The 26,113-nt window shown below is 43.2% G+C and overlaps 2 protein-coding genes across 3 annotated transcripts in view; one reads left to right on the top strand and one right to left on the bottom strand.

Moving 5' to 3' along the window:
• The window catches only part of epha10 (EPH receptor A10), a 146,319-nt gene extending 140,424 nt beyond the window's left edge, over positions 1 to 5,895 (top strand). For both annotated transcript variants that reach the window (XM_076755217.1, XM_076755216.1), the window contains 3 exons: positions 1,824 to 2,014; positions 2,097 to 2,261; positions 3,349 to 5,895. In XM_076755217.1, coding sequence (XP_076611332.1) covers positions 1,824 to 2,014; positions 2,097 to 2,261; positions 3,349 to 3,463 — 471 coding nt within the window. In that variant the 3' untranslated portion in view covers positions 3,464 to 5,895. The remainder of the gene's footprint in view (positions 1 to 1,823; positions 2,015 to 2,096; positions 2,262 to 3,348) is intronic.
• A 5,171-nt stretch (positions 5,896 to 11,066) lies between these two features.
• LOC143335354 (prolyl endopeptidase) lies at positions 11,067 to 23,934 on the bottom strand. The gene is made up of 15 exons (XM_076754727.1): positions 23,688 to 23,934; positions 20,606 to 20,680; positions 19,333 to 19,466; positions 19,076 to 19,206; positions 18,729 to 18,938; positions 18,494 to 18,615; positions 17,652 to 17,757; positions 16,913 to 17,104; positions 15,118 to 15,315; positions 14,890 to 14,993; positions 14,508 to 14,644; positions 13,630 to 13,724; positions 13,414 to 13,545; positions 12,593 to 12,749; positions 11,067 to 11,691 (listed from the first exon to the last, which is right to left on the bottom strand). Exons 1-15 carry the CDS (start codon positions 23,727 to 23,729, stop codon positions 11,397 to 11,399), a joined length of 2,130 nt encoding a protein of 709 aa, XP_076610842.1. The 5' UTR covers positions 23,730 to 23,934; the 3' UTR covers positions 11,067 to 11,396.
• Positions 23,935 to 26,113: the final 2,179 nt, after the last annotated feature.

Genomic DNA, 26,113 nt, shown 5'->3' with positions numbered 1-26,113 from the left:
CTCCTTCCTCTTTGTCCTTCAAAAAAAAAAAATAAATAAATAAATAAAAGGTTGCTTTTATTCTTTTTTCTGGAGGAAGTCATGCATCTAAAGTGCGGCTGAAAGCATGACGCAAGTCTGCTGAGGAGACCAGAGCAGATTATTATTCTTTGTGGTATTTTTATTGGAGGCGACAACACGCAGAGCATCGCAACGTCTGAGAAGATGCTGATAATTTTAAGAATTATCATCATCAAGTCCAAAAGCTTAATCATGCTAATGCCCTCTCAAAATTACCGCCATCGTTAAATAATGCCGACGCTTCATGCAGGCAGGTGCATAGTTAAAAAGCAACGGATTATTAGCATGTTCCATTTTTGAACGTCCAAAATTAATATGCATGAGTTATTCAGGAGGCACAAGAATAGCCAGCTTTTTCCAGTCCTTTGTTCTCTCCTCTGCTGCCCTTTCACAAAGCAGGAGAAAGTTTCCCCTCAGCCGGGTTCATATTATCAAACTTTCCAATTGAGGGGGCAAAGGTCGAGCTTGTAGAGCGCCGGGGATATTAATCCACTTTAAATTGATACATTATATCATAACGAAACTGTTGGTCGGCCTGTCCACCTGTGATCCATCGCGACCTTTACCCACCGACTTTGATTAAACGGAAAATGCCAAATGCTGAAAAGCATTTTATGAATGCTCTTTAGTGAGATGGGAGCTTAAAGGGCTGAGAGGATGGGGGCGAGGGGGCGAGCAGGTAGACAGAAGAGAGAGTGTTTTAGGAAATAATGCCACTGATGGATGTCATTCCTTGTGATTATGCTCTGGCTTTACTTCCTCCTTTCAGGAGATTGTAGTCCTCAGTGACTCGGGAGGAGGACGTATCGCCATGTGCCTAAATATACTGAGAGGAGGTCTCTGGTGAGGTGTTACGGTTAGTTGGATGGAGGAGCACTGAGGCGGTCTGGAGGGATGCTGAGGTTTCACAGGAATAGGTGGAATCATTTTATTTAGCAGCTTATCTTTTCTGTGGCTCTCATGGTCTTTTGGTTTCATCTCAGAGTATTGTCTCTAATATTTCGAGCCTGTGTGGGTGTTTTTATTGACGGGTCTAATACATATCGTATTATAGGAAATTAAAATGCTCTAATACAGTTTTCGGCTGATAGGAGCCCAACTGTTGTGATACCCCATCAAATATCCTCTGAAGTGACACGAAGACATACCGAATATCCTGTTGAGTGACCTTCCAAAGCTCAAAGTCAGTCAGTCCTGATGGATTTTGCATTGTTTCGTCTGTCTCCTCTTTCAGATAATAGCTGCCTATTTGCTGTACGCTTCCAGCTCTTTGTCGTAGTTTTTAGTGGAGCCATTCTGCAGATCTGTATTCAGCTCATAGTGTTTAGGTTAGCAGCATCTCTGCGAAATTCTGTTTGTTTTGCAGCTGATGCTGATTCGTAAGGTGACCTTAAAGGATGCTGCCTCAAAGTAAGTTCAGTTACCAACAAGGAAAACAATGCAATGGAACATTATAGGTGGTGTAATTAGATAAGAAAGAGGAAATGAAAGCACCAGCACTTTTCTGCTCTTATTTATCCAGGTAGGACCTGGACTGTCCAAAAGCTTCTATTTTTGGCAAAGCAACCCCACTGTAAAGAAAAGCAAGTTTTCAATACCTTGCCTAACTTCTTTAAGTAGGACAAACACATCCTGCCCCATCGGTCACAAACAGGCTCTTTTGGGAGTTTATCCAGTTATAGTAGAACTACTGAAAAATCCCAACGCTAATCCAAATCTTCTGAACTGATATCATCGTTTTCCTTCCTCTGCACATCCTCCAGGTGATCAAGGCCATCGAGGACGGTTTCAGGCTGCCGGCTCCGGTTAACTGCCCCCCACACCTCCATCAGCTGATGCTGGACTGCTGGCAGAAGGAGAGGACAGAGAGGCCCACCTTCAGCCAGATCCACTCGGCCCTCAGCAAGAGCATTCGCTCCCCTGACGGCATCGGTTCCTCCACACTGGCACGCAGGTAAGGTCGGGTAATATGTGCGCCGTATGCATTCATTTCTACAAATTCCTCCGAGCTATCAACCCTATTTGCTGTCCTCTAGAACCCTGAGTTCATCCATCACGCTAGCAGAGAGGCCTCTTCCCTCCTTCCCGTCCTTTAACTCAGTGGGAGAGTGGCTGGATGCGGTCGACATGGGCCGATACAAGGACAACTTCACTGCTGCAGGATACTGCTACCTGGAGTCTGTGGCACGAATGACTGTACAGTAAGTGGCTTTATAGCAGCCTGCCTCAGTGACCCTTCATTTCCTGTTTGAGAGAGGCTGGCTGAGTGAGATAATAAGAGACCGCATCATTAAACAGATAACTGCATGAGCAGATCACTCTCTTTCCTCATATTGCTTCTTTGATTCTTTACTATGAACAGATAATATTTGTATAAATGAGAGGTGAGCTCAAAAAACGAATACATCAGAGCTGATACAATCAGTTCATTAAGAGAAAAAGAATCAGCAGATATTCTGATGATCCATTAATTGTTAAATAATCCTAAACGTTCTCTGCTTCTAAAATCTCAACGGTGAGGCTTTATTTAAGAAAATAAACTGGTTTGATGGACATTTTAGCTTGAGCTTCGGACATTATAATGTAATTTCACCAAAGAATTTATAGATAAATCAAGAATGAAAGTATTAGTTTGTTGCAGCCTTAGAATGAAATAGACATAGAAGATATATAAAGTGCTATGAGGACATCTCCATGTTGTTTTCTTAGGAGCTACATCAGTCCTGTTGTATTTGTTCAATTCTGGTTTATCACATGGAGAAATATTCAAATTTATTTGATATTAACATTTTTGAGGAGCACCGTAACAGTCGAAAATCTTGTCTTTTTTCATACGTCCAATGGGTTTAACTTCCCACCTTGTGATGCACTAATGTACTCCTGGGTGTGTCAGTACACTGTGACATCACAGTTGGGCGTGGTTGTCGGGTCAACAGATTTTAAACTTACATCTAACACAAAATTTGATGCCAAATTTATGACTATTTTTGGTTGTTTTATCACAGAAGTTTCTGTTTTTGTGAGATTCTGTGACAGTCTGAAGTGGGTGGGGCTAAGGCAGAAAATAGTGATGTCACATATATTGAAGAGCACGAATCAGGATTTAGTAATATTTGTACCTAAGTATGATGACCTGCACTGTTAATAAATATTAAGCATTGCTGATTTTAGTCATATTTGATGTTGTAGAGAAAAAGATTCCAGGCGCTTTAAAACAATGGCTCATTGTTCACTACATTTCTCATCTTTTTTACTACTCTTGGTAAATCCTGACCTCTGTGTCCACAGAGACGTACTGAGCCTCGGCATCACTTCCCTTGAGCACCAGAAGCTGATCCTGGCCGCCATCCAGACCCTCAGAGCCCAGGTCATCCAAATGCACGGCCGCGGCGTGCAGGTCTAACGAACAGTCGACCCACCCGGCGCCACGCTGCTGCTGCAGAGCCACGCGTTACGTGCAGATGGATGATGGGCTGGAGAAGAGGAGAGGGAGCTCTCCCAAACTGAAGGAAAGGCGAGCAGATCTTTCAGCTAACTCCACTCCTCTATATACTCCTCCTTCCCACACTCCCTCATGCCTTCCTTGATTCCTTACTTCCTTTTTTCTATGAGCCTCCCCAGAGGCGAGCGGCGTTCTCGTCTCGACTGGGGGGGATAGCAGAGGAGTGATGTCACGTGACCTTTTTCTTTTTGTGACCCCTGTCTGCACTTTGACCTTCGATAACTGCGTCACTGGCTGTGGATCAGTGCGTGAGGACAAATGAGATACTGTCTGTAGCAGGACGGGCGGTCTGAAGCTGACCTCCGAGCTGCAGGAGGCGCGCAGATGTTCTACGCCGCAAACACGCCGGTTATGAACTCGCACTCAAAGAAACATTTAGACTTTGGGTGGAATTTCCCTTTACCACAACATTGATTCGCTGACAATATGTCGACCGAGCCAGGATCCATTTGACTGGCCTGGGATCAGATTAGCTTCTCCTCAGAACTGATTTCACATCAAACAGGAACTGATTTACTGAGATAATCATGTCATTGTACGTCAGAGCTGATCTCATATCAGGTGGTAAAGGAGCGTTTCTGAGGGAAACATGGCTGGAATGTAACCTTGGGTTTCAGAGCAGCAGCTTAAGAAGACTGTGCTGTCCCACGTGGAGGGTCCAGCGGGGTCAGAGGAGCTGGACGAGGCCTCAAAGGCAGAGCGTTGAGTCCCAGATACAGTCTTAAAGCGCGCTGACGGATGAACAGAGCTGCAGTGCGTTATGGGCGATGAGACGCTGTAGTTTCAGGAATATCCGCCTGCTTTTCCTTTTCTCTGGGGCCTCTGACGGTTAAACAAACGCTGCGGGACACAATTGTAAAGCCGGTGGTTGGAAAGGTGTGTTTGATTGTTCATTAATTTGCTGTATGTCGCCGTCTGCTTCGCTACTCTCGCTTCTATTTTCTTTATCTTTCTCTCCTCCTCCGTGCTTTTGAAGTTGTTTTCTCCGTGCACTTAAAACATCTAATTTTCCCTTTTCGCCTGCTGGATGTCATCTCGGTAACATAATCCTCCTCTCCAAAGCCTCCCTCACCACCATGTTGAATACTCTGTATAGAGCGCAGGCCAACTCTGGAAGATGGCCCGATTCAGATATTTATCCATATTTATTTATGTTTACAGACTGGAGCACAAATCTCTCCAGAGAAGAGGTTAGGAAGGTTTATTTATTCAACTAGTATTTAAAAAAAAAAGAAAATGTTAAGCAAAGCGGCGTCTCCTCTTGTTTTTGTTTCTGTTCTGTCGATTTATTATATGACTGAGTTTATACCTGAGCAGACGACTTGTTTTGTACACAGGAAGTGAGAGGAACACTGGAGGATTTTTACTGTCAGCACACAGTATCTGTGTATCGTTGAACACTGGATTTGATACAGTTAACGTTACGTCCATCATCATTGGATCTGCTGTATGCATTACAGTGTGTGTGTTGCAGTGTGGATACAGTACTGAGGAATGTCATACGGACTTCTGTTTTTTTCTTTGTGGCTGTTTGTTTCGTTTCATGTTGCTGTTAATATCATGCTCTGCCATACGATGTGGTTGCACTTTTTTCCAGATAACTCCCAGAATCCTCTCTGTACAGTGATCGCCCCCCCCCCCCCTCGCCTTTTCTGCCCTATTTCATTACAGGAGCCTTGAAGGAAGAAGTTTATCGGGGCATTATTTGATTAGTTTCACGATACATATATATGTTTTTGGCGGGAATATTGTAACTGGTTTGTATTTGGTACAAAATGACTTTTCTTTTTTTTTTGGTTCTTGCTCCTCGTGCTCTCCTTCTCCCTCTGTAACCGTTTCGTCAAATGAAATAAACTCAAACGTCCTTATAGGTGTGATCACGCACGTCGACATATCTGAAGAAACACTGACGGTCCCTCTCTCTCTCACACACACACACACACACACACACTCAAAGACGCACACACGCAGCCGCTAACGACCCGGACCTCATCACCATGATGAATGAAACTGGATCCGTCTCCCCTCTCTGTTACTGTGACCATTACGATCTATGTTTAATACTGTAAATATGTATTTGAAAATGCTAAATCTATTTTTATAATTTGTTTGAAGAACAATGTGTTGAATATAATATCTGCTCACTGTGTAAGGGTTTTATTTGTTTGAATTTTAGGGCCATAGCCAAGAAACTCTGGTGTTTGGAATATAAAACTGAAAAAAAAAAAGTTTCTTTTTTTCGTTAGTTTTTTGATGATTTTTACCTGTTAGAAGAAAATCTGATGGCTGTTGCAATATTGAAATGTGTTATTAAAAAATCTCCAATACAAGCAAATGTTTTTTGTCCTTGTCTCCTGTTTTGGGTTGAATGTAAAAACTAAAATCCACATCGCAGCCGGATCGACGCGGGAGTTTCCAGGCCGATATCGATATTTGAGAGTTTAAAAGCTCCAGTAATTAAACATCAGCTGATAGAAACGCGCTAAATTTTACAGTTAAAAAATTAAAACTCATCAGCGCCCTCTGGTGGACAAACTATGTAATACTCACATTGTTTCTAAAAGCACAACCTGTTACTTACTGGACGACATACAGCACACTAACGATCACACGACCGAAAGGTTTAGCACAAACACATATTACATCATAGTTAAAAAGAACAATTTGACTTTTAATTTGAAACGCTGCCTTTGTGACAGTCTTACTAAAGTAAGATAAAGGCAGATATTCCATGGAAAGTAGTTGGAATTTACCAGAACATCTACTTTTAAAAAAAGGTTTTATATCCCTATTTTTCTGAATTTAAAAGGGTCTTTGTTAGTATCTAAACTTGTTTTTTTGTCTTTGTTTCTATCCTAAAAACTAAAAAATAAATGCAATCAGCACATTCATTTGACCTCAAGGATACAAACAATGTATTTGGGTGTGAAACACAAAGCAAACATAACTTGTGTTTCCTGAACACGATGGAAGACAACAGGAATTCACTTGTGCTGCTCAAAGCAAAGAAAATCCAACAGCACCATCTCTTCTCAGAGTCAGCTGACAGACCTCGCCACGAGCGGCTCTCATAGGGACTATTTCTTTGGCAGAAACTAGTCCCAGTAAAGTGCTGTGAAAACTCAATTCAGCCAATTATCCGTCTGCTCTTTAACTTCACTTCTCTGGTGCAAAGAAATGATCGGCCGGCCTTCAGAGCTCACTCGCTCCTCCAACCTTACGACCGCACGGGCCTCTTGTACTTGTACTACTTGGTACTTATCCACGAGTTACGAGGTTAACGCCTTCTATCCACGTACGACGCCAACTTCCAGTTGCCTTCTCCAGCCGGTTCGCGGCTCCTTCTCTCTCTCCCCTCCACCGTGTGAACTTATTAAACCTCTCTCTCTGGGACTGATTTTATATTATTTACTGCTTTATTACACAACACCCACCTTTCGACTAGCACCGAGCGTATGGGAAATGATTGCGCATGCAAATGAACTTTGCGTGGGACTGCCGTGGGCAACTGTGTGGGCGGGTGGACGCGCCTGCGCTGCTCGCATGGGTCAGTGCACGTGCGTAACACCGGACGCGCTGCATGTGTGTTGACAGTCCACGGGCATACATTTGAGAACGAGATCTTTTTATTTATCTCATACACTTGCAGCAGCGATCCATACTTTTTATATTACGGTCTTATTGGAGCTGAGGATTGGAGTTTGAGACTTAATGAGTTTCATCTCCGAGCCATCGCTGGCTGCAGCTTTCTAAACCTCCCACGCAATCAAACATCACCTCCTTCAGATGCTGCTCAGCAGACCCCGGCATCTGAACCCCCGCTGCAGTAACGCTGGATTTGGATCATTCATTACAGGAGGCTTTTCGTAGATTTCTTGCTTGAATCCGAGATGGAACGTGATGAAGAAAACACAAAAAAAGCTCATTTACATGTGAGGCTCATTAAGATTTTCTCTCAGAGGCTGAAACACCAAGAATGTAACTGATGGCTCTAAAGAAACATTATGCATTTATTTAGATTATGAGTGATTATACATAGAGATTTTTGCTTTAAAAGGGAAGTAATTGCAATGCTGCAACCTGCCAATCTGAGACATAAAATATAAAATGAAACCAGAAATAGAGAAATCTGCATAATATAGATTATGAAACCCAAATAGTCTTGACATTTGACTCCTGCCTGCTCTGGGTCATGAGCCATCTTAGCAGCTGCACACATGCTAAATGAGCAGAACAGTGGGCCTAATCAACTGCTTTCTGCCTCCTGTTCCCTTGCGGTGCGATATAATGAATGCTATTCATCTGAACGTGATGTCTTAGTATGCAAACATCATATCCCACAGTAACTCTCCTCAGCAGCGAGGGGGGGGTTTGTGTTAGTTGGTATTTTATCAGGCTTCTCACGGTTTGAGAGTAAATCTTCAATCAGATTTGCCTGTTTATTCGCTGTAAATGAGACTGGGACGGAGAGACGGGCAGGGATCCTTCCAAGAGATTATAGCAAATCGTGTTTCAAAATGCGAAATATAGATTGTTGTACCTGAAATCCATCACTTGTTCAAAACCAAGACCTCACTCAAGACACGTTTAAGGCCTTCACGTAGCTTCAGACGCACTACGTACGATGATTTCCTTTGAGAATCAAACTTGGCAAAGAAATATTGAAACTGCTAACAAGGCTGAAACGGTCAGTCAATGAATCAATAACTAGAATATTAAGAAGAATTTGAACAGTTTTAGCCGTCAAGCAAAAACAACAAGCGTCCTTTTGTTCCAGCTTCTCCAATGTGAGTTTTTTCTGCTTTTCTGTTTTTTTTTTTAATGATTTTAAATTAAAATTCTTTCTTTTGTGACTGCTGCTTGGACAAAATGAGACGTTTGAAGAGGTTATCTAGAGCTCTGGAGAACTGTGACTGGCATTTTTAACCATTTTTACAGTTTTATAAACGAAACAATTCATTATTAATAGAAAAAAATACCTGATAGATTTATTACTAGTAATATTAATCATAAGCTGCGACACTGATTTGCAGGTTTTAGCTTCTAAAATCTAATGACTTCCTGCTTTTCTCTGTTCTATATAAACATAAATTAAATATATTTTGATTTCGGGTGGTTGTTTGGACAAAACATGCAACTTAAAGACAATTACTTTGCTTCTACTGTAGGAACCTGTGACGAGAACTTTCCACTATTCTGTAAACCAAAGAATAATTCAGTTAATTGTAAAAATAAGATAAGAGGCCATACACACTGAGCCCTGGGCCTCACACGGCTTTTAACCCAAACTAGACATCCTGCAATGAAAGAAACATTCTCAGCCGGACAAGAAAAGACAAGAACGCGTCCAGAAATCGAAGAGGACGAAGTGCCAGAGAGGTAGAAGAGGGAATCAAAGGGGCACAGGAGAAAGCAGACGACGCCTCTGTAAAGACATTAGTGATTCCCAGCTGTGTGTTGAGAGGCCCCCCCCCGGCCCCCCGGCCCCCCGCCCCCCCGCCGCTCCCTCTGCTCCGTGTGAAGATTAAAGCAAGCGGAATAAAGGGGAGAGCGGTCCACCTCTAAGCTAGTGTGAAGGGGAAACTTCCCCCAGCACAAAAGTTCTGCTCTCCGCTCTTTGCCGAAGCGTGCCGCAGCTCAAATCGGCTTTGAGAAATTAATCCCTGCATTATGGAGGGAGTAAAGTAAACAAACGGAGGACAGGATGGGACCTGTGAGTGTGAGACGGGGGGGCGGGGGTGGGGTGGTGTGGGGGGGGCTGTGAGGCTTTTGTAGGTAAAAGCTTGTGTTTCTCCAGAGAAGAAGAGAGCGCTCGTACATGTGTGATCGTGTGCGCACAGCCGAGGAGGAAGAGTGAGCTCACGGGGTGACGAGGGGGTGAATGAAGGAAATGAAGCAGGACAAGCCTCCCCGATCCTCTGGGACGCTCCTGGGAGAAGAGCACGCAGCCTTTTCGCTGCATGATCTTAACCCCCCACCCCCCACCCCTCCAGTCTCTCATATGTCCGGCTTATTACTGGCTTTGTCTTTCCCGGCTTCATTCAACCACTTCGCCCCTGTGGCAAAGAGTCATTGTCTGCAAATCCTCCTCCTGCAGCCTCCTCTGCTCTCCCCTCTCCTTTTCCCCTCCTATCTCTCCACCGAGAGGGTACTCAGATAAGGCCCCGGGTCCAGCCTGACGAAATCAGAACTTCCCACTGAGCGCAGATTAAACTCTGAGTGACCGAGCAGACGACTTCGCTCGCTCTCTGCGGTCGGCTGGCAGAGTTTCCGTCTCTCTTTTTGACAGTTTAAACACCCGTCTCTCTGAGCGCCTCCCGAGACTCTCCATAAGTGCACTTATAGCCTCTCTCCGCTCGTCTGCATGTTGCCTCTCGCTGTCTCGCCATATAGCTGCCGTCTATCATCGCCGTCTCTCGACTTTGCCGAGCGAAAGATCTCTCTCCTCCGTCTCCCTTCACGACTTCACAAGTCCGTCTCCCTTGTCTCCCTTATAGGAGTCCTCATTCTTGTGTTCCACTTCTTCTGGCTTATACAGATGTTTCCTACTTGTCTCGATCTGTCAGCGATTTGACCCCCCCCCCCCAGCTCTGGCAGACAGAGCAGCTGATAGACAATATAAAGGATTTAGCAGAGCGCATCCTGCTGTTCGTTCGCTCTTTCACTCCACAATCCTTCTCCGAGCAGAGTGACACTAAACTGACACTAAGCCTTTGACCTTGAGGTGTGAGGGGAGGGTCAGTCTTGCAGTCCCATGCTGCCACTTGGTGGAATATGTGAGAACTGCACCGTGCTGCCGGGAAGCACATGCAGAGGTACTTGTCTCTGTAGTTACTTTGCACATGAAGGTTTTAGATACAAACATAATGATCGTCTTCCAGAGGGGGTTTTATGGTGGAACGAGGTCAGATCCTTTTAATTTTGGTTTTCGTACAGATCAGTCAACATGATATCCAGTAACATGATGGTTAGTGAGCTTTAGAGGGGCTGGCAGGCAGATGATGGACAGAGCCTGACCGGCTGTTCCCAGTATTTATGCTAAGCTAATCACTTACTGGCTGTAGCTTCATATTTGCTTGGAGTGATCTTATCATCTCACTGTTTTTCCCAAAACTTTATACATGATTTTTGATTGTCTGCTTTGTTGATCTTGTTATTTTTCTGCCTGTTTGCCACTTTGGTCAACTCATGTTGTTTTAAATGTGCTACAGAAATAAATTTGACTTGATTTATTGACCCACCTGGATGTATATCAAGAAGTTAAAATTAGCTCCACCTCAACCAGCTGCAACAATGAAACACCGCCTGTACGTGAATCCGGCAGCAATAAAGTTTTGGCTTTTGAATCTTTTTGAAAAGCATGTTTTTCTTTGTGTTTCTTGATTCGAGTCCTTTCACAGATCATTTTTACGATGCGTTTTGTCACTTTTCCTCACTGAAATACTTCTTCTGTCAGCAGCTTTAGATTTGGGACACTATGGATTATAATGTATTGGACAGAAATCAAAGTACAAACAGAGATTTTATTTTAAAATGTTCAAATTCAGTTCCAAACTTACAGTATGCATTCAACACAAATTCATTATCTTTATGTGCATTTGATTGGTTACAGTAATCTACAGTCAAAGAGTTGTTTCAGGCATTACGAGCATCTCAGACGTTTCACACAAATTGGCCCGAGAGGTGTTAATTAAGTTCTTCGTATTGTATTTATTGTGGTTGTTAGTTATTTTTCTTACGATATTCCTTCATCCCACATATTTCGTACCCTCATCTTTACTTTAAATTTCATGAAATAAAAAGAAGAAATCCTCCCTTCCTGGTCATTGTCTGCTCATTCCTTCCAGCTGAGCCCAAGTGTCTCAGCGATGAAGGAAAAGATGTGCGTGTCTTCTAAGATGGCCTTGGCGGTGGGTTTCCCTGCACCGTGCCCGCTACGCGTGTCCACCCTGACCATCAGAGGCTGACGCTGCTCTGAGCTGCTGCCCACGCCATGCTGCAAGGCAGCACAATACTTCAGGGTGTGGAGAGGCACCACACGATCATCGTGATCGGCTGTCAGAAGCAGGACAGCGGGGAACGGGGGGCCAGAGTAAGGTGGCGGAGGCAGATTATGAAGAGGAGAATACCTGGAGAGAAGGTGAGAAAGACCGGTTGGAAGCAAAATGTGAGGGAACTCTCTGTATCAGAGAGGAGAGAATACGGGGGTGATTCATCAACTTTAAACGTGTGATTCAGTCGCTCCGCCGGTATTTTTTTGGCACATGTGGGCGAGTGTAAAGCTGAGAACAGACCACAAGATTACTGAAACCAACAAAGACTAAACAGCCGACACGTAATAACGATTTACACCAACATGCACAGATTCTTACAGTCCTGTGATTCAGAGAGAAGAAAATACTGAACAACTGACTGAACACGATGGACAACACACCACAAAAACTACCAACAGAGACGACCTCCAAACAAACCAGCAGGAGGACAAGTTCACAAAATAAAATCCATCAAAACCAGCTGTCTCTGCTAATTTATGCTTCAGTCGAAGCAGAAAAGGTAAAGAAATGTGTTGAAATCTGGACACGATGGCGGACGGAGAGACTGTAACCTGAAGGAAAGGTGAACCTCAGGTGAGCTGGAGCTCTGCACAGGAACCTGCACCACAACACAGCTCTCGTCCCTCAATCCTGAGCACTATTTTAATACTAGCTTGCAGTTTTTTGCACAGTTTTTCCTTTAATTTGTATTTTTCAACAGTCACACACGAGAGGGTTTATATACTAAACGAGAACATCATCGTTAAATGGAATTTTGTGGTTTTTAAGGTTTCATCTTGTTTTCATGATCGCTGGACGTCAAAACGGTAACTGAAAAGAAAATTCGATCAATCGTCCAGATTAAGACCAGCTCGGTCTGATCAGTCACGACGGCAGCGAGGTACGAGGATGTGATCGTACAGTAAGCGCGACGGTTTCTCATGCTACAGCGCAGTGATTTGTCCTGCGTGTGTGTGCGTGTTCATGTGTTTCGTACTTGATGAGCCACTTGAACTGCTCCGGGTCGTCTGAACAGCCGTAGTCGGTGGTCCAGGCGTGGCCGATGGTGAATTTGTGGAACTTCAGCATATCCATCACCCCCACCTCCGCCACAGCACAGCCGAACAGGTCTGGACGCTGGTTCACGCAAGCCCCTGTGTGCGTATTCAAAATGTGTGTTAGAAATACACACACTGAAACACACACATGCGGTCCCTTTACTTCACAGGACACAATCGCTCCTAAACAGCCTTTTACACACCAGGGAAGAAGGCATTAGTTGGGTGTGTGTGATGCCATATGGCAGCCAGCCTTGGGTAAATGATGTGACTAATCACTGTTTAATGTGCTGTTTAATAGATAAATTAATTGAAGCTAAGCAGCTAACTACTCTTAGATGAATTTGACATTTGCAATTATGCCAGAGATGTGGTAAAAAATACAAAACGTGGTGATGAGTCCAGCTGAGACCAGAGATGGATCAGTGAGCTCAGCTGGCTCAGCGGTGGCTTTGAAAAGCCGCAAGAACAACACAAAACCCTGTGCTGTTAGTTAGCAGCCTTAATGCTTAAATCGCATATCAAGTGGGAGCTGCTCTGTTAAAGCAGAGAGGACATCGAGGTAAAGCTCCATCACCAGATTCTGCTATAAAAATAAAGAGCAGGTTTCCCCCAATTTCAGTTACAGCTCCTTAATGCAGCACGTCACGGACTGATGCTTTACAGCTTCCAGGGTATAACTTTAAAAACCTTTCACTTCCTCTGGTTTCTACGTCCTGACGCCAAACACGCACACACCCCGAGTGGACCCTGCACTTACCCACTAGCAGCCCTCCATTAGAGGCGCCGTTGATGGCGATGCGACTGGGCGTGGTGTACTTCTCCTGGATGAGATACTCTGCCGCACACTGGAAGTCGTCAAAGCAGTTCTGCTTGTTTCCTAACGAACCAGCTGCAAAGCAGAAACTGTGTGAGCGCAGAATTAAGACAACAGCAAACTTACAATACAGTGTTTTCTAAAAGCAGTCGGGTGCACCTTTGTGCCAGGTGAGGCCGTACTCTCCGCCCCCTCTGATGTTGGCCACTGCCAGGACTCCTCCCAGGTGTCTCACAAACAGCAGGTAAGCAACACTGACGGAGGACAGACAGGAAGTGAAGCCATGTGAGGACGAACAGCAAACGGATGCTTTTGGATTAGAAACGGTAAACGTTGCTTGTGTAGACACAGTTATGACAAACCTTTGAAAAGACTCACTTAAGGTCACTTCAATACATCATATTTATTGGAGATTACATTTTTGTTGACACTTTGTGCCTTTAAATTACATGATTCATGCGGTGATTCATGCAGGCAGCGGTACAGTTGTGCCTCTTGCGTGGGCATAAAAAAACAACAGTGACCTCTTCTTCCTGCAGGCACTGACTGTGCATACAGTGTTCCTCAAGCACCACTGATGTATGTATTTGCACCTACTCAGAGAAATCAGACTCTGGTGTTTTTAATCCTTGTTTTGAAGTATCTGAGAATGGCTGGCGTGTTGGAAACAGTGACAACAAGCAGCAATCAGCTCACTCTCATGTGCCAGCCAATCAGAAATCTCCTTCCCAGTCCCCTACGACCTCACTTGTATATGTATGTTTCTAAAACGACGTTTGATTCCTGAATCATTTCCATTTTCATGATATCATGACTGCTGGATGTATCGTACAGCGCATGACAGTGAAAAATGGAGGATGGTTCAGCGGGACAAACACGGCAGCCATCTTAAGCTTCGTAGAAAGCCGGCACATCCATTATTCCATTACTCCGACTCTTTGGAAATCATCTGTGTCTGCTTGGCTTTGTCAGAGAGTAACAAAGAGCACAGTGGTTTCACTGGTTTGTGAGGTTTCAAACAGAGTCCCTGTACTTACTTGTAGTAAGGTTGTATGGAGGCCTCAAAGCCTCCGTAGCCATAAAGGAAGACGGGATGAGTCCCGTCCTTCTTCAGGCCCTTGGCGTGAACTAAGAACATGGGGATCTTGGTTCCATCTTTACTGGGATAAAACACCTGCAAGAGTGTGAGAGAAGATGGATGAAATCAGACTTTCAGCAGGTCTTATGTTATTAGATGGCGCAGCTTTCACATAAATGTGTTTTTAATAAGTCTAAACTGAGCTGCTCACACACCATTTCCTGCTGAGGATTCTGGGAAATCTGTATGTTTAAGATATGCAACCAGTAGATGTGACAAGACAGCAGGAAGAAGAATGAAGAGGAAGATAAGGAAGAGTCATGGTGGAGACGTGTGGTCACCTGGCTGGTCTGATAGTCCTCTTGCTTGATGCCTTTCACCTCCACCTCCCTGAACACTCTGGGCTCGGGGTTCGACTCGCTCAAATCACAGTGGTAGATGATGCCTGTGCACCACAGAGCAAAGGTCACGTGAGTGTGAGGATACTGTGTGTGGTGAGATTTTACAGCATTTAGCTTTTATGGCATTTATTTTACTAACATGAGACAGCAGAGAAGAAAATGTATGACCTGGTGTGGTGAAGGACGTAAACTTGTAGAAGAAGTCCGAGTGTTTCTTCTTGCAGCTCACTCCACCCACTGTGCCCACATCCAGCGGCAGGTCCCGGACCGGCTGGCCTGTGGACAACTCGTACACCTGCAGGATGTCCTTCACGTCGTGGAGGTAGTTGACCAGCAGGTGGTGCTGGTTCACACAGGCGACAAAGCCTGCAGACATAAATAAAGAGGAAGTTAGAGACAGTGGACATAACAGGGTGTAGCTGGTGTTATTATAAACACTGTTGGCAAGGGAAACAGCATGCTCGTCATTTGTTTTCCTTTCTCTCTGCCAATCCTCCTCATTTATCCTGATAAGAAGGAGTCATCGCATGATCCTGGGGTGCAGCCAGATATAGTGACTATGGACTGAACATGACTGCACTGATTAGCGAAGTTACCTGAGATGTTGCTGTGCAGTTAACACAAGTCTGGGCTACGGATGGATTCACTGTAACACGATGATGTCTCATCAGCAGCCAGCAGGGGGCAGTCTAATATGCTATTAGTGTGATAGATGTCGGCTGCTCAGCAGGGGCCAGAGGCTGCCTTCTCCTGGTTACTGTTTACTACTCACAGTAACCTCTACTCCATGAGTGGCATTTTACCTTTGAGTGTCCTCACTGACAAAGACAATACAGAGTGAACTGATCAGAGGCTTTTTACTTCATATCAGTGACATTACGCTCAACAGCCCGACGCCCACAGACACCATCGTCATTATGAGGACCAACTCATGGTGTGAAGAATGGAAACTGAACATATTACTGACAGTGCTCTCAGTGTACCAGCTGCATAAGTGCTGTATTGTTAAATAAGCCGGTGGAAACAGAAATAGCTTTAAAAGCGATGGAATAACATGATATAATCAGAGTCCTCGCTGTGGACTGCATGCTTTCAATGACTGTCGTTAAGTGGAAAAGTAGTTTTAGAAATACTTTAAAAACTTGCTTCAAACAGTGACATTGGAGAAAGCTAAAGATAATTAACTTGGACTAATGAAGCAGTATTACTATTACTATCATTAGCAGCATACAGACAATGAATGGCCTATAACTCACTATCGTGCGGCTCTGAGGACATTTTAAGTTCACACTAAAGGACCATATTTGTCAGCACTTACAACTTCTCCCATGAAGATACCACTCATATTATTACAGCTGTGTTTCATTATGCTGTCGTTCGTTATCGATCCACCAGTCTCCTCATGGATGCCCACAGGATCAGAAATCATCAAATATTTTTCTTAACAAACGTTTTTTTTCCATTCCAATCTCTGTTTATTTCTCTTTGTACCTGCTGGCCCATGTGTTTTGCACACAGAAATCTCTAAGCACAGTTACCGTCATTCGAATGACTCATGACTAAAAAAGTCATGTCGAAGTGCTTATGGGCCAAGTTTCACTTTTTGACTAGACTTCCCTCTGACGAAGTCTTCAACCACGGACACACAACTTCCCCCTTGCTGCGGTGGGACTGTGATCGAAACATTTGGACAGATATTCGGCGAAAAATTGTTTTGTAAGACTCTCTGGGCTGAATTGTGGAACTGTGATTCCACGTATAAGCCCTTTACGTACTTCTAACGCTCAGTGGAGTTTTCGCAGACTCGAACAGAAGCCCACAGCTGTCATACCAACGAAGATCTGTTTTACAAACTGCTGCAAGATCTTTCAGACGCATCATATTTCTTCTGTAGAGAACTGATACTACAAAGGTAGACGACACAGCTGACTCGTCTCATATTGACATCTCCATTCGGTCTCACCCAGGACATCCTTGTCGTGCTGTGGAATGAGAGACGTCCAGTGCTGCCGGTCTGGTTTCTGGATGTCTATGTTGATGACGCAGTACCGAGGGGCATCCAAGTTGGAGCGGAACGTGAATACGGTTCCCTCGTTGGTGATATACGAGTACTGGGCATCGAAGTTGTCCACAAGTTTGACCCATGGCAGCAGGCCTGGAGGAGAAAATGACAAAAGCTCAATCATTAAAGATGCATTATGTGACTTTCATCTCCATTATTGACCAGTGAGAGATGCATTTAATTTAATGTCTGGCAGAGGAAAAAACCCAACCCTCCTTTGACCTCAATCATGGAGGCCTGTGAAGACCAATAACACTTTCGCAATAGGCTTGCGCTAGAAAGTGTAAAATTTCCTATGTGTGGGCGAAGATTTTCAAAGAGAAAACTGGCTGCAAAGTGGATTCTGACATCTCAGCGTCTGATGAAATAACCGTTGACTCACTGGCATTGTCAGCAACTATTTTAATTCAGGCAGATGATATCTATTGAAAGCCTGCCCTCCAGAAAAGCTGATGTGGGACACAGTGAATGCACTGCACAGCGGGACCCTCATTTTCCCTGTAATGTCAGGTCTTGAGGTGGGAAATTGGTGGTACAGATTTCCCTAAATATCAACCCCTGCTCCCATTTACACACAGCCCCATGCAGGAAATGTTCCTGAACATCTCAGGGACAGACTGCATGTGTGGAAGACGCAGACCTGTGATGCCGTCGGGGAGCTGCTGAAGGTCGCAGTACCACAGCTGGTTGACAGGCTCACAGCCTTCAGTGATGGATAGCACAGCATATCTGCCATCATCCGATATCTGGGAAGAGGAAAGAATTGAGAGAGGTAGGTAGACAGCAAAGAAAGATGGAGAGAAAAGCACGTCATCATGTGAACGGAGTCTTTACTGGAACAAATTGCTCACAGCTCCAATTTACAAGTGACGACACAATTTCTATGATGAGTTTTTGTTGATATGCAAATCTGTAACAGATGAATTAAATTAAGCTCTAATGCGTCCGTCCATGTGCACTTCTGCTACGTTTAACTTGTACTCACACCATAGACGGTTGGAAAACTAAGATTCTCGTGATCTGATGTCAGGATACGATCATAACAGCAGATACAATCGACAGCAACAACAAACAAACAAACAATTACAAGATTGAGGAAACTCCGATGCACAACACTCAAAGAAAAATGGTCTTGGTACGTTGGCAAAGGTCCAAACTATGCACTCCACCAAAATATTTAGTCCAAACCACAGTAATAATTAACAGAAAGCTGTTTTACTGCTTCCAATTGGCCAGGAGACATGCTAATCGTTCAGGTTTCAGTGCTCAGCAAGTACATGTGGGTGATATGTCGGGTTCAAAATGGCTTGAAATGGTACAGTAAATGGCCAAAATATAAGGATATATAACCTAAGTAAGAGTATAAATATACATATAGGTTTCCTAAATAGAAATACTAAGCTAGGTGTTTTAGGCTAACTGTATAGAAATGCTCTGAAGATGACCTGGATACACACTGATTGAAGATTACTATGAACTTACAGTTACTGAACTGTGCCACTTAGGATGTTCAGGGAACTCTGCAACCAGGATGTCCTCTGACTGCTTGGTGCCGATGACGTGGAAGTACAGCTTCTGATTGATGTTGCTGGTGGTCTCCGTACCTTTATTGAAATACAGACGGGTTAACTCTTCAGTGCATTCATACAGTCTTTGCATGATGAATGGTTTTGATTACAGCTGTCGTTTCTTTATGTGCATGGTGACTCTTCCTAACCATCGGTTTTGCCTTCCTGCCGTGGGTAGCAGTTGTAAAAGACGCCCTTGGCATCGTGAGTCCAGGCCAAGCAGCTGAATTTGACCCTCTCCAGCACATCAGGCAGTTTGGTGAGGTCATCAGCCTTCATGAAATGCACTGTCACCCAGTCCGAACCACTGCTGCTCAAACCATAAGCGAAATATTCACACTCCTCTGACAGACGGCCCACTGGATAGAGAGAGGGACAAAGAAAAGAAAGGGGATTCAGGAGTGTAAATCTTTTTCTTAATGCCTCTCTTATCTGTGTATGTGTGTGTTTGTGCACAACAGCATGCACAGTCTAAGTGCTCTGCAGTTTGGCTCACTCTTCAGTGCCACAGTGCCATCTTCAGACAGTTTATTCGGGTCAAAGAATATGGTGGACGGTCCATCCAGAGAGTCCTGCACATACAGCACATCCTGGTTCTGGAGCCCTTCATTGTGAAAGTAGAAATACCTGGAAATAAAAAACAGGAAACAGGGTAACAACAGGCATTTTTCTTTCATCTCAAACCTGCAGTTCACAGGCACTGAAAAACGGCTACGCTTATGAGAGGGACTATGTTAAAATTTCAGCTAGTACCTCGTCCCTCTTTTGTAAGGGCAGCTGTATTTGGGATAGTCGTAGAGCTCAGTGAGACGCTGGTGGAACTGAGCCCGGACAGCGCACTGCTCCAGGTACGGCATGGTCAGCTTGTTCTGCTCCTCAACAAAGGCCTGACAAAGAAAAGGAGGGGGGGGGTGAGATTTGGAGTGAAGAAACAGCTTCAGCTGTGTCTGCAACAGGTAAACACCTGCCACTGTGTCCATCATAAAACCCCCAAATATGAAGCTCAACTTGGAGCAGAAGGGGAATGAAACATTTATCAGATGTAATTATTCATAACAAGGTTCAATTATTTTCAATTTTTTTTTTTTTTTTTTTTTTTACATATTTATGGCTAAAAAAAACTGGATTGCTCGATATTTAGATTCACACAGTGATTTGGAAGGAAAAGGAAAACAATCTAAACATTACTCACTGCAAAGTTGTACGATAAGTGGAAACCAACAGAAAATGGAGGCAATTCTTACACATATCTCTCTAACAGCACTGACACAAATGAAAATCTGCAAGTAGTACAATACAAATTAATGGCAAGAATAGACTAGAGATAATATTTTTAAGTTTTCTCCAGATTCCTGATCGGTGTGTGAAGTGTTGCCTCCATCATGCATTCCTTCTAGTTTTGTACAAACGTGAACAAAGTGTGGAATGAAATCCATCTATTTCTTGTAAAACAATTTAGTTCACAGATCAGCTGTGTATTTTTCAGACTTGGAAAGAATTAGATATCTCAAGAAATAGCATATTATGTTTTCCTCCGCTGTAAAACACTTGAAAACAGAGAGAGCCCTATTTCACAGATTTGGAAAGAACCGATGAGATCTCGTTTGTGCACAGAAAAGACGCCGTCTGAAGATAACAATAAATCAGCTCAATGAGGTACGGAAGTACATTTATGAGGGCCCATAACACTTACAAAAAAACTTGAAGGAGAATTCACCAAGCGTTGGATCGCTCACTCACTGACAGGAGATGTGGGGTTAGTCTATTGTAAGACACCTTTGTGAAGTCTGCATGTATGTTTTGTGTTTGCAGGCAGTAGGAGACTGGGTTGGGAGGTGACGCGTAGGATGAATGAATGTTAATGTACGTGTGTCTCGTATATTGTGTCTTATGAAAGTATTAGTGTTACACGTCAGCCTGACACCATCCGAGAATAAACTGTTTTATACATCAAGGTAATATTGTGTCTGTTTATTGGTAAGAGATTGTGTAATAAAATACTGTAATTACAAAAAACCACACATACCATTGTTTCTGCACCATCAGGGTCTTCCAGCCATACGTAGGGATCACAGATCTTACTTCCATGGTACTCATCCACCTGTTGCAAAGAAAAAGAAACACAAGAACATACACACGTGAATGACAGGTATGTTTAATCTTTAGTGTTTTCTTCACAGAGAGGGTTCTCCTACGCAATACCATGGAAGTTCAAAAGCATGTTGCAACTGCATGTTCAAGTGTCAAATGTGTCTTTAATATTTGGCTCGTCAGTCGAGCTGAGTGATAAAATGCTCTTGATACGGATCGTAATAAAATTTGTCAACAACCATGATGAACTTCGGAAAGTTTTTACCCGTTGTGGGCAGATCTACCAGCACATCAAAAATAAACAAACAAATCTTAGTCTGCAGTTTCTGGATTGCAAGTCAAAGTACACCTCCGCACATTTCTTACTGCAAAACACCGTTTAAGCTACCGGTGAAGACAGTGGATGTGAAACTGATGACCTCTGGAAAAGAGGGGAAAAAACGAGTGGAACTGAAAGGCACGAAAGAGACAACACGCAGATTACGACGGTCTACAAAGTATGTGGTCAGTCAGTTCCCAAAATAGGAACATGAAGGATACCAAATATTGACCTGAAAAGGTACCATCCCAATGACGCCCATTTTTTATGTTAATAAGCTTTATTCTGAATTAAGTAGTCAATCCTCTGGTTTCCTCAGGCTTCAGTCAATACAGAAAAAAAATACTGTGATCATACTTTTTCCATTTTGCCCGGCCCTACTCGCTTGACAGCTTGATGTTAGTCAACACCGCAATCAACAATTTTGGTGCCTTTGAAACACCGACTTTGATGCACCAGTAAGCAAGTTCTCTTAACACACACAAAAATGTGTCCACCCATTCATAGTCGATGTTCTGGTTCTTGTTCCCAGTAATCATAATAAAAAAAGATTTTCTGGTTGTTTTCTATTCACCTAAAATGACGCATGAACATCTTTTTAGGCTTAGAAGTGTTAACATTAGGTCTAGCTATTAACATGCTATAGAATCATTAATAGTGTTGGTATATTAGCACTAGGAAGGCAGACGTGGAGTTGCCAGCTGCCACTCTGCTACTGGCTTGTGGTGGAGGAGGTTGAGTTTCTCTGCTGATGAACGACGTACCCTAAAGTCATTTGGATTACGATGACAAGAGCTGCGCCAAATTTCTGTCGCAATCTTTCTCCTGAAAATTAGCTTGGCATCGTTTGAAAGGAAACACAGTGCAGGTGAAAGTGGTTATGCACAAGTTTGTTCCACGAGTTGAGACCGTCACATGTGTTGACTTTACAGGACAAACAGCAGCTCAGCCACAAAGCGGTAGACTGAGCGAACTTACACAACAAGGCCGACGAGTGCTGAAGCCAGCCAATGGGCTTCCATGGCTGAGCAGCTCAACGCAAGCCTCAGATTGCCATTAGCCAACTGGGAAATAAGATGACGCTCACCAATGGCAGACAAGTAACTATTGGTTGATATTCACCTTGCATCCCTAGTACAAATGCACACACGCTCCAAAATCAGGGAGAACATCTTCCCAGAAGAGTGGCGGCTGTTATAGCTCTAAATGGGAGAACAACTCCATCATAATGTCCATAATTTTAAACTGGAGCATCCAACAAGCTCACATAAGTGGGATAATTCTCAGTCCACTGACTTTTGGCTATATAGTGTATGTTTCAAATACATACTGCAGTAATGTTAAAGCCGTTTTATTTCACCAGATATGTGCAGCTTTTAACATGGAGTCGGTATCAGGAGGGAAAGGTCAGATGGGTGTGTCTCCAACTCTGAAAAGAGGAAAAAAATTACCTCTCTGCAGAGTTATTTGCCAGGAGAGACATCTGGTGATCTTCACACGCCTACATTCGGGTTCCCAAGAAGTCAGAGGACATTTGCCCAGCTCTAAACCTACGCAAAACCTGCATATTGCAAAACAGCAATTGGATTGTGTCCATTACCGTGGATGGATGTATGAGTTGCTTAATCTTTAAGGAGAATCAAGTCAAATCAATCAATTGTATTATCTGGTATCACGTGCAGTGTACACATAGAAAAGTCTTTACAGGCTGATAACAGCATGCATTTACAGCCTAGGGAGTATCGGCTGCCTCAATACATCATATCAACTTTTTCCTCAATTTTGAGCTCAGGTGTAGCACTTGTTATATTTGAGACCTTTCTGTTTGTTGTGTAATGCAAGTTTGTGGCGTCTGCATCTCATGCACCTGCAATCAAGGTGAGGCCTCTTTGGCCATGCTGTACTCTGAGAGTTCACTCATTAAAATGGTCACACTGGCTCAGTTGCAAACACTGCAGAATCATGCACAGCAGTAAAGGAGTAAGTCTCAAACATAATGGAAAGCATAAAGCCAAGGCTGCAGTTATCATTCAGGACACTGAGAGGTCATAACCTCATTTGCAGATTCTAATCACCTTAAGAGGAGTTTACATGCTACAGTCACACAGAAGTGACATATGGTGCGTTTAAAGGCTCATTCTTAGCATTCAGAATTATATTCCTGGCAGTGTGGAGAAAATGCTTTGCAACAGCCTTTAAACCACCATGTCGGCCGAAAACATGACTAAACGGCCGAGTGAAAGAACAAATATGAGAGGGAGGAGCTTGTTCTTATTTAGTACCGAATCAAAAGCATGTCTTTGGGGGGCTGGGGTTGTGTTGAAGGAACAACAACAGCAGGGAATCTTCACCATCAGAGGAACAGTGCTCATAACAAAACTTAAACCCCTGAGACACACCTCAGCTCTCAGCGGGATGAGCACCCTGAACGCACCGTTTCGTGTGTTCTGACAAAGCTAACGTTTCTTCGCCAAACGAATGCAGCCAAAACTCCCCCTGCATGACTTTCTCAGCTGCTGTCAAACTTTTGTTTTTGTTTCTTCGTTCGCCATTTTCTTTTCTGACCCTCCACCCGTCACTGGCTGTGTGGCTTTTCTTTTCTCTTCCTGGGTCTAACTTTTCCTGGTCGTGTGCTTGAACCAGCGAATTTCACCGAATGACAGACAGAGAAAGCGCTCAGCGGGACTCTGACACTGACCTTAGTTTCATCTCTTCTCGCTGCCGGATACTTAAACGCCATGGCGGGGTTTCCTAAAGTGTCCCTCTGTTTCCCTGGCTCGCCTTTTTGTCGCTATTTTGTTCTTTTTTCTTTTTTTTTATTGTTCTTACTGCTGCCACTCGGACCAGTCAATGGAGCCTTGAAATGAAAGTGAAAGCATCATTTTTTGCGCACACTCAAACGTTTGTGCGAACCGCCTGTGTCTGTTCTCGAGACAGGAAATGGCGTCATCCAAGACGTGCGACGTCTTACGCACAGTGTGTATGCTCGCGCGCAGTTTTGACTTTACCATGTACGCAGTTTACGACACCCCCGCCAAAAAGTACATTCAATAAATTGAATAAGAGTCTTTTCCTCTTCTTATACTCTTTATAGTGTCTAAACTCCCACACTGACAAACATGCGAAAAATGATTTCGTCTTTGACGCTATAGAAAAGTATTTTTAGGCACTTGGTCGCTCCTACGTTCATAACAGGTTACATACCGTCCGTCGTCACCGATGAACTGCGTTTATATATTTGATTAACAGTGATTTTCCACGTTTTTTCTTCTCTTTTTGAAAAACCTTCACCGCCCTTCCCAGTTTCAGGAACGCTTTTAAAAACTCGCATTCAATCTGCGTGTTCCCGCGAGATGAGAGCACGCAGATCGGACTGCGCATGCGCACAGAAACAGTAGAAAACAGCCAGAAAAACAAAAACAGGATTTGAATTTTAGTTTTCTTGTTTATTAGATTGTCCATTTCAACAGGAAAACACAGTTCTCTCCCCTTTTTGATGCCCAGACAAAACAAAAATTGTGAAATTCTGGTGCATTTTTCTGTTTTGCTTTTGCCAGACTGAATAGAACAACTGAATCTTTGAATGATACACTATTGTTTTATAACTTGTCAATGAATCATTTAGTCCCTAACATATCAGAATAAAGTTAAAATTAAATACCCACCATAATTTTCCAGATATCAAGATGGCATCGTTCTTCTTTTGTCCAAACACGAGTCTGAAACCCATTGACACTACATTTACACTTCTGCCAATGGAGAAAAGCAGTAAAACCTCACATTGGAAAAACGGGTACTTGCAAATATTTTCCTTAACATTTGAGTTAAATGCTATGTCAATTATCGAAATAGTGCATTTTTTCAGTCCATTTATTAAAGATTTCATTTCCAAAGCTTTTGCAATCAGCCGTTCTTACGAGCTGCGGCAGAGATTGTTCTTTATTACACTTCAACCTGTAATGATTTTGAAGTAATTATCTGAGAATTATATTATTCATCTGTCTTCCTTTCCCTCTGCCTGGCATATGTCATCCAAATCAAATCACTAGTGCAGTCATCTGAAAATTGGTCCAGTATGTGGCAACAACAGCTGCATTGTGTAATTTGCCGTTAAACAGAAAATGACACACACAACACCAAAACCACAAGAGTAACGTGCTCAATGTACAGGGCCAAGAAAGATGTCTGTGTTTGAAGGGATTTCCATGTCATTTAATAAAAACAAGTTTTATATGAGTCTTATTCCCTGAAAGACAGATTTTACAGTAGCTCAACAGGTAAATATTGTTAGCTTTGCCTCCCCCACCACCATAAACTCATGTCATTCCATCACTTCAACTGGATCTATTTGTTGTGTTGTGAGTTAAGCTGCAACAGGTTTGAAGGTAAAACATGTTGAGACAGTGTGCATCCTGGATAAAGAGCCCTCAAGATGGAGGGAAGGGGTCTGAAACAGAGCGCAAGAATAAAAACAAAAACATAGTTGCAGACATGTAATCTGTCTAATCCACAAAGCTGTGAAAACGACTGGCGAGAAACGGGGGAGGGAAGGACGGGAAAGATGGAGGACAGGGAGTTAGAAAGAGGGCTAATTTCAAACTAATTTAGCTAAGGTGATTAAGTGAGACTGGCTTGATGAGAAAATAAGCTGTTAGAAGGCCCCTGACCTTGTTTCATCGTATTTACCTCTCCATCTCAATCTTTGTTGGCTGTATAATAATATTTTAGACACCAGTTACAATAAGAGTTCACATTCTATAGATTACGCAGTGATAAAGCGAGAACCATTTCCTTTATAAATGAAGCCATCAACAATGATTAGATCACATTACTTCTGCTTATTTACAGAAAGAACGCTAAGCAGGTTCAATCTTGCCCAAGTGAAAAAATTAAAAGTACACTTTGTGCTGTTTTTGTCACCCTCAAGTGTACTTATGTGTACTCAAGTAGTCCTTGAGTGTAAGTAAGTGTAAGTGTACTGAAGTACACCAGTGAAAATCATGATTCAAGCCACACTTGCAGTATAATTGTATTCACCAGTGTGTTGGAAAAACACTTAAATATACTTAAACTAATGGTAAATTAAAGTATGCTTTAGTCCTTTAATTAAGCATGTTAGTAGTG

The sequence above is a fragment of the Chaetodon auriga genome, chromosome 17, assembly GCF_051107435.1.
Source record: "Chaetodon auriga isolate fChaAug3 chromosome 17, fChaAug3.hap1, whole genome shotgun sequence".
Taxonomy (NCBI): Eukaryota; Metazoa; Chordata; class Actinopteri; order Chaetodontiformes; family Chaetodontidae; genus Chaetodon; species Chaetodon auriga.
This window is presented reverse-complemented; position numbering and strand designations above follow the sequence as displayed.